Genomic DNA, 8,708 nt, shown 5'->3' with positions numbered 1-8,708 from the left:
GATCATCATTGCACATACTTTTATTATTATTATTATTATTTTTTTTTTTTTTTTTGCACTTGTTTGATGCCAGACCACTATCAGCACTTCAGCAGTGAGCAGTTATTCATAATATACGGATATATGCTAGCCAACAAAGGTACCGTATCAGTGTCAAATTTCGAAGGACAATCAAGTCCCGACCCGTGAGGCCATGACCATGCATTTTTTTTTTCTTGAGAAAAATATATAGGGCAGATCATACAAGATAATTAAAGAGTAGTGTGTTATTATTATAGTTATATTTATTTTTCCATTCATAAATTTAATATTTCCTATTTTCTATGCCCACCTGTCTTTAAAGTGGCTGCCATTAGACAAGATTGGACGTAGGAGTACCATCGCCACAACAGATCTGGAAGCTCAAATATGAGCTGGGGTGAAAGAAGATACAAGGGAAATGGTGCTACCGAGCTAATCACCTCCTATAAACAGGGCCGATTCTGAAGATTTTAAGTTTTGGAGCGAGAGAAAAGTTTGAGGTCTTAATATATATAATTTTTTTTTATTAATATGCCAATATATCATACAAAATTGGGGGACATAAAACCAATACTCCTCAAAATAAAAACATATACAATGAGTCAATAATTAACATATCCACATTATGCTTCTTGCTTCCTGAGTCGCTGCTGCTGCACTAACTTAATTAGATTAAACTATGAGTTACCTAAATTTGATATTCGCTCTAAAGACAATTTTTTTTTGGCAAAAGCTAAGTTATTAAATTAATTAATACACAACTAAAAGTGGCTATAGTGATCAGTACCGAAATTTTTAAATATACCATACTTCCAAAAAAAAAAAAAAAATCAAACAACCACGATTTCTGAAAAATTTGATTTTTGACATGGTCGCATCCCCTAGGTGCGACCACCTTTTTTCGGGCCGCATCTAGGGGATGCGGCCACCCCTTTTTTTCCGTTCAGATTGAACTGCACGAAGAAGAAAAAAAAAAGAAAAAAAAGGTGGTCACATCCCCTAGATGCGGCCCGCAGAAAAGTGGCCGCATTTTGAGAATGCGGCCATGTCAAAATTCAAAATTTTGAGAGAAAGTGGTGGTTTGGTTTATCTTTTTTTGGGATAATGGTATATTTAAAAATTTCGGTGATCAGTATGTAGGTAATGTTTATTCTTCGATTTGGATCCTCTTATGTTCTCTACATGTTTTATTTTATTTTAAGGCTCCATTTTGATAGAGTATTAATGCAAGCATTGTTGGCGTTCAGATCTCAAAGAGTTGGTTCTGTTTAAATAATTGCCACGTCATTTGCTTGGTTTTATGGTTACTGGTGGATGCTTATTACTCATGCATGCTAAGTGTTCGACAAAAGTTCCACTAAAAAAAGTTCATCAATTCAAAGGAAATCCAACAAGATGTTACCTGAAAAAAAAAACCTTAGCTTATAAAGATAAAACCTCAATTCGAAAGAGACGAACCCCAATTCGAACTTGGCTTATAAATTCGAATCCCAATTCAAATTCACCTCAGCTAGTCTAGAAAAGCAAGATTCGAAAAAATTCGAAGCCGCCGCAAAACGAGATCATAGGAAGGACCAGAGGACTTAGGCTTTTTTTTTTTTTTTTTTTCGTTTCACACAGAGGCGGCAGGGAGAAGTTTGAAAGAGAGGCAATTTTTTTTTTCTGAAGTAGAATGAATCAGCCCAGCTAAAAGAAGGAGGTGGTTAATTTGGAGAGTGCGGCCTAGCTGTAGGTGGAACAGAGAGGCCCAAAATTGAGGCATATACAAACTATTATTTTTGTTTTTTGGGCCCCTCTGACTTTTGAGGTCCGGGGCTATCGCCCTGGGTATCCTGGGTCAGGGCCGGGCCTGCCTATAAATTAAAATTTTGCATTTTTATTCTTTAAAATTTGTATGTTTTGTAAAAATTATTACTAATAGTGAGTAGTGACTCCAATCTTAATTTTTTTTTATTCCGCTTCTGAATACTATGTAATGTCACTGTAAATAATGCTAGATTACTAAGACAAAATATTATAAAGTGGATTTGGCATTTTCACATAACACTATCCGATGGAAATTAAATTCATAATTATATGTGATATTATATTTATTACTTTTTATTTGTTTTGTATCAAACGTATACAAATTTCTTTTGTAATTTTTACAAAGTAAATTAAATAAAACGAAATTTACATAGTAAATTAGTAACACCATACATACAAAATTCAAATAAAACAATTCGCTTGTTAAATTTTATAATTTTAAAGTACATATCTACAAGGAGGAGGGTTCCAATGCTTCATTATTTTATATCTTTATTTTCTTCATATTCAAAGTCTAAATTGTCGATCTGAATTGTTCAATATGATATTTATACTAAAATATGTCTATGGATGAAATTTTATAATTTTTGAAATTTTTTTACTATTTTTTAAGATGGGTAGAAAATCACTGTTGTTTGAATGATTCCAATCAACAATTTGGACTTTTAAAACAAAAATATAAAATATGAAGTATGATGAGGTATGAAAAATATGAAATATTGGAACCGTCCTCATCTACAAAAATATGTTTTACCTATCATGGTAAAAAATGACTATTTTCTATCTCCCTTTGCCACTTCTATTTCGTCTTGCATTTGTTGCCCCCACCCCCCCGCTCTCCCTTTGCCACTTCTATTTCGTCTTGCACTTGTTCTACCTCACACGCCATGCTACGTGATACCAGAAGAAAACATTTGTTTCCAACTCAAATTAAAATCAGAGTAGAACTAGAGTGTTTTTAAACTCACTAAGTTTTTGATGAGTTTAATTTCAAAACATATCATATTGACTTCAAATAATGAATTCAAACCGTCGAAACGGATCTATTTCACTAGTGATGCATTTACAATCAAAATTTATAAATTTTTGAATTAATTTAGTTTAAAGTTAAGTGGTAAAAATTAATAAAAAATAAATGTATTATAATTAACTTATAATTTTTTTTTTACAATTTGACAATATATTAAATTAATTCGAAAATTTATAAATTTTGAATGTAAACGCATCGCTCGTGAAGTAGATTGGTTTCAGCAGTTAGGACTTGTCGTCAACAGCAGACCCAAGAAGGGTCAGGGGTAGGCAAGTGGATTCAATTTTTTTTTTTAGATCAATCCAGTAGTATTTTATACTTGTGCCTATTCCTGAATGGATATAGTGCCTACCCCTGGATTTAATTCACAGTCCAGTAGATGAAAATTGCGCGGAAAAAAAGTCAGCACATACTGATTCGCGTAAAAGAAAGAAAGAAAAAAGACGTAATCTGATTCGCTACTCTACTTCATTCATTTGTTAGGAGAAAAAAGAAGTCCGCTACTAAGGATATAAATATATGTACCGTGTCGTGACTAGTCACGTCGTAACTTGGATCACGTGTGTTGTCGTGACTAAATTTGAAAGAATGGTCATGATACGTGGATGGTCATAACACATTAATCATGTCATGACCACACGTAATGTGTCTAAACGTAATCGGTTATATTTGTCTTGTAATTATTTTTTTCATAACTTATGTTAGTTTATTTAAAATTCACTATTTGATCAAGATCTAATGGTTCTAACTATATGTGACCATGTATTGTGCCGTGCCCAAATTTTTTGTGTGACGTGCCTTGTTGTGCCAAATTTTCAAAAGATGGTCACAATACGTAACCGACACACGTACCGTGACAAAACCGTATCTCACCGTGACGTATTTGGTCGTACTGTAACTTTTTAAAATCCCTATTCACTACTTCGCACCAACTCGTCAGAAGAAAAAAAAATTGTAGTCTTATCAATATTTTTTGCCTACCCCTAATTAAAATTTTGGATCTGCTCCTACTTGCCCATTTGCAGTTTATTTAGTAAATTTCAAGTTAAGCTCATCAATAATTCAATATGCTTGGTAACCTCAAGAACACCTAGTTCTACTCTTAAAATTATACTTTTACTCCGTTCATTTAAAAAAAATGTAAAAAATGTTTATAATCGAATATAAGATTATGTTTCATTTTAAATTTTTACCGCGGTCTATGATACGGAATGCAAGATCATCTCTTGACTTGTTTTGTGGATAAGTACGCCTGGTACCAACACATATTATAGTTTGAACCCATCTTGTGCCAAAACGAGCTGGGCTAGATGTTAACCGAGCGGACCATTTTTTACCGTGGTCTATATTATAGTTTAAATTTTTACTGTGGTCATGATATGGAATGCAAGATCATCTCTTGACTTGGTTTGTGGACAGGTACCGACTGGTACCAACAAGATTATAGTTTGAACCCGTCTCGTGCCAAAACGAGCTGGGCTAGATGTTAGCCGAGCAAATTTTTTTTTTTTGGAAGAAAGTGGGAGTGCTGTTGAAAAAATATATATAAAAAAAAATATGATGGGAGATGCACTAATAGGGTATATTTAACAGCCCCTATGTGAATTTTTTACTTTTTGCCCATTTGTATACTGCTTTTTTTTTCTTTCTTAGATACTCATGTAACGGCTCTAAGGCCTCGTAGGAAACTATATATATTTTTAAATAATCAATAAAGCTTTTTACTCAATCACTGTTTGTAACAAGTATTTTACCGATTTCATTCGTACTGAAATCATAACAAACAAGGGAAGTGGTCGTGTGGTACCAATTCCTACTGTTTCCTAATCCCTTAGAATATTTATTGATCCAAGCATTACGAGAATTCAGATCCACGAAAGTAACTCAATTGTTGGATTTTAAATCGGGACCGTCCAATTTGAATATATATACACATCCCGAGATATCGATTTGAATCTTGATGAGATTCTGAGCGACCGATTCAAATCGGTCCCAATCAAAAATCCAAAAATTGTGTTATTTAGGGGATCCGGACCCGCATTACGATGGGTATAAGAGTGGTGGCACTTAATCTTGATTTGACCAAATTAGGTTTGGTATAAACTGTAGCATTTTTTTATTTGACAAGAGAACAAAAGAAAAGAAAGCAATGCCTTCCCAACCTTACACTCAATTCTCTGAATTGTGTGAATTACTTCCTATCTCAATTTATCTTTTTTAAAGCTGGTCCCTTGCCAATTATCTTATCTATCATGGGTTGTAAAGTCATGCATGCCTTCATGGAGACCAGAAGCAAGCTTAGATTCCTTCAAGACCCAGGTACATCTCCTTTTTGTTAGCCTTCTATATATACACATAATTAAACACACATACATAATAAATGATTAATATATAGATAGCTAGGCTTCCTAGCTTCCTAGCTTGATAATTTGTTGATTATTAATCATGTCAAATTTGTTGAGGGAGAAAAGTTGGATCAAGGAGGTCAGAAACAGTCTCAATATAGTAACCCCGACAACGGAGCTCCAGAAATGGAACAAGAACTCGATATACCGTGTACCAGCGTGCATCAAGGACCTGAATAGTAAGGCGTACAAGCCGCAACTGGTGTCCTTCGGCCCGTTCCATCATGGTGAGCACCAATTGATGTCCATGGAAGAACATAAACACAGGTACATATAATAGTAGTTATTATAATCATAGTAGGAAATATCGGTATTGGGATGGTGATCGGTCCTGGTCGATACCGATCTGGGATCAGGGTATCGGCCAGTATTGGCTGATTCGGATTCGAAAATTGGACTTTTTGTCAAGAAGTTTGTTTTACACTAAAAAAAAAAATGATAAAAAAATAATTTGTCAATAATTTATGTTTAGATAAATAATTACAATAAAATAATCCACTAATACAATATAATACAAGCATTAAAATTATAAACACACTCTTTCACTGTTAGAAACTATGTCGTGCTGGTTGGATCACTTCATCGTCGTTTGTATTATGATAAAAATGGAGATATTGTTGTCCGGAACAAAAAGAAGAAGACATTGTAGACTAAAATGAAAGATTGTTAACATCTTTAATTACGGGTTCATATTTCTCTATTTCAGCATAGTTGATAGTTGATACTCTATTTAACCAATGAATGTGACGAGTTTTCAGCATGTGCATAGTTTATACTCTATTTAATCAATCACAGGTTTAAGTTTTCAGACGAATAATAATCAGAATCGGACCAAAATGACAGAAATTGGATGAAAAACACAAAACCCGCGAATATCGGCAAGGTATCGGTTCGGTCTCGGCCGATACCGATACATATCGGCCGATCCGGATCGGCATTGGCCTATATTTTCTACTATGATTATAATATAAGACTGATTAAAAACATGATACGATTAGCGTCATCGGCTAATAGTACTGTGTACTTATTTTTTGTAGGGCCCTGCTTCACTTCCTCAAGCGTACCAAGCAGCCGGTGGAACACTTTGTAGCTGCAGTGGAAGAAGTAGTGGTGGAGTTGCAGGAGTCATACCAGAACCTGGATGAACGGTGGATCAAGGACAGAGATGGGTTCGTGCAGCTCATGATAGTCGATGGTTGCTTCATGCTTGAGGTTATGTGTAAATCAACTAACATCTCCTTCCATTTTGAAACAACCGGACACAGGAGCTCGGCTGACGACTATGTATACAATGACCCGATATTTAGTGCACACGGGATGCTATACACCGTGCCATATATTAAAAGGGATATGCTCATGATAGAAAACCAGTTGCCTTTGCTAGTGCTTGAAAGACTAATCGCCACAGCTGGAGTGAAAAAGGTACTCGTGCAACAAATTCAGCAATGCATGTCATTTAATTTTAAGCATAATTAAATTAGCTGGCACATACTTTAGCAGCCACTGGAGTTTCAAAAAGAAAAAAATTAACTGGCATCAAATGCAACTGTTTTAAGTCTATACATCTTCAATTGTCTATAAAAGGGTTTTTTTTTTTTTAATTTTTTTATATCTATTTCACCATGCAGACCGACGAAAACATAAACAGGCTAGTGTTGAAATTTCTTTCTCCAAATCCAAATTTAGTAGCCCGGCCATTTGTTGGCCTGAGCCTACACCCACTTGATCTATTCCGGAAAACCCTTCTCCTAGGCCCACAGGATAACCTGCCCGACTACAAACCTGATCCAAATTCGAGCGAGATAATTCGATCAGCCACGGAGTTGTACGAGGCCGGCATCCGTTTCAAGCACAGCCGCACAACTAGCCTGCACGACATTCATTTCAAGCACGGCGTCCTTAGGCTGCCAGTGATCGTTGTTGACGACTTAACTGAGTACATGTTTCTCAATCTCATGGCCTTCGAGCGCCTTCATGTTGGGGCCGGCAATGATGTCACGTCGTATGTCTTTTTCATGGACAACATCATCGACTCAGCAAAAGATGTTAGCCTACTCACCACCAAAGGTACAAGCAGCTAATCAATACAAATGTAAATTGGTTCTGGACTAATAATTAATCCAACGGTTACATAACTATAAATACAGGAATAATTCAAAATGCTATGGGGAGTGACAAGGCGGTTGCAAAGTTATTTAATACCCTGTCGAAGGATGTGGTGTTGGAGCCGCAAAGCAACCTTGACAAGGTGCAAAGGATGGTGAATGTTTACTGTCAGAAGCCGTGGAACATGTGGCGAGCGAACCTGCTTCACACCTATTTTAGAAGCCCCTGGGCCTTTCTCTCTCTCGCCGCTGCTATTTTCCTAATCGTCATGACTGTCATGCAAACTGTTTTCACTGTGCTTCCATACTACCAGGGTAGCTCATCTGCTTCTGCTTCTCCGGCTGCTCCATCCCCAAAGTGATGACACGCTCTTTTCATCGATCATCATTGCACATAACTTTTATTTTATTTTATTTTGTTCGTCATTGCACTTAATTTGAAGTGGTGACAGAGGTTTGATGTCACTATGTTGTTTAATTGTTCATTTATTTTGCTTCTGGTTGATTTTGAATTTTGATTGAACGTAAATAAAATGAAGAAAAAATTCTATTGTTGTTTTGCTTTGTTTGTTCTCCTAGCAGCATTCATGGTTTTGAAGCTCGTGATCAGAATTGGAACATGGCTAATATATCGGAATGGCCGAGTCAAAATGAAAATTCAGATTTTTATTCTTCGAAAAATATTTCTGGCTCCAGAAAATCATAAAATTAAAAAATAATTTATATACATGTAATACGGTAATTAAATTCGACCTTAGCAACTCAAATTGTAAGTTATTAGAATAGTTTTCAAGAGGTCATAATTTTTTTTAGATAAAACAAGGACATGCTTATCAACATTAAATTTCTAAAAATATTTGTTTTCAAACTGCAACCTTTCATACAGAAAAATTGGCATGCTTTTGGTAATGAATCTGTTCCCAAAAAAAACTAAATTAATAGGAAAATATGAAGAAATTAGTGGAGAAGTTTGTATGTGTGCCGTGTGGGCATCTGTGTTAAGAAAGAGTACGTATTCCCTGCGGTACTGTTGGGATAGAATAGTACCAGCCGACCATAAAAAACTGAGCCTATTTGATATATAAGGGCTCTCATTTTAAGATTCGTGCAAATTTACTTATGATGTTTCGGTTCTAACCCGATACAATCAGGTACCTTACGTGATCTTAATTCTTTAAAAAAGGCTAATTTTGTTGTTTTTTTTTTGCCAACCTTACCTGGTCCAGCAAGCTCACAAGCTAAGACCAGCTCTGTTTTGAGCTTTTGTTTGGTGAAATAATTTGAGGGGTCACTTTTGTTGGTGGCTTATTTTAGCACAGTTATTTGTTATTCTATTTTGTT

The 8,708-nt window shown here is 35.3% G+C and overlaps 1 protein-coding gene across 1 annotated transcript; it reads left to right on the top strand.

Annotated features, from left to right (window-relative positions):
- The first annotated feature begins 5,170 nt into the window (after positions 1-5,170).
- On the top strand, positions 5,171-7,929 carry LOC144565534 (UPF0481 protein At3g47200-like). Its single transcript, XM_078315329.1, has 4 exons — positions 5,171-5,529; positions 6,300-6,684; positions 6,891-7,329; positions 7,410-7,929. The coding sequence occupies exons 1-4, from the start codon at positions 5,303-5,305 to the stop codon at positions 7,727-7,729; spliced, it is 1,371 nt and encodes a 456-aa protein (XP_078171455.1). The 5' UTR covers positions 5,171-5,302; the 3' UTR covers positions 7,730-7,929.
- The last annotated feature ends 779 nt before the right edge of the window (positions 7,930-8,708 follow it).

Source organism: Carex rostrata, chromosome 1 (assembly GCF_964058835.1).
Source record: "Carex rostrata chromosome 1, lpCarRost1.2, whole genome shotgun sequence".
Taxonomy (NCBI): domain Eukaryota; kingdom Viridiplantae; phylum Streptophyta; class Magnoliopsida; order Poales; family Cyperaceae; genus Carex; species Carex rostrata.
The sequence above is the reverse complement of the archived record's forward strand: the minus strand, read 5'-3'. Positions and strand labels throughout refer to the sequence as shown.

Coding starts and splice junctions, on each gene's coding strand:
- LOC144565534 (XM_078315329.1), top strand. CDS start 5,303: ATGTCAAATTTGTTGAGGGAGAAAAGTTGGATCAAGGAGGTCAGAAAC. Junction 6,685..6,890: donor CCACAGCTGGAGTGAAAAAG/GTACTCGTGCAA, acceptor TTCACCATGCAG/ACCGACGAAAACATAAACAG. Junction 7,330..7,409: donor TAGCCTACTCACCACCAAAG/GTACAAGCAGCT, acceptor CTATAAATACAG/GAATAATTCAAAATGCTATG.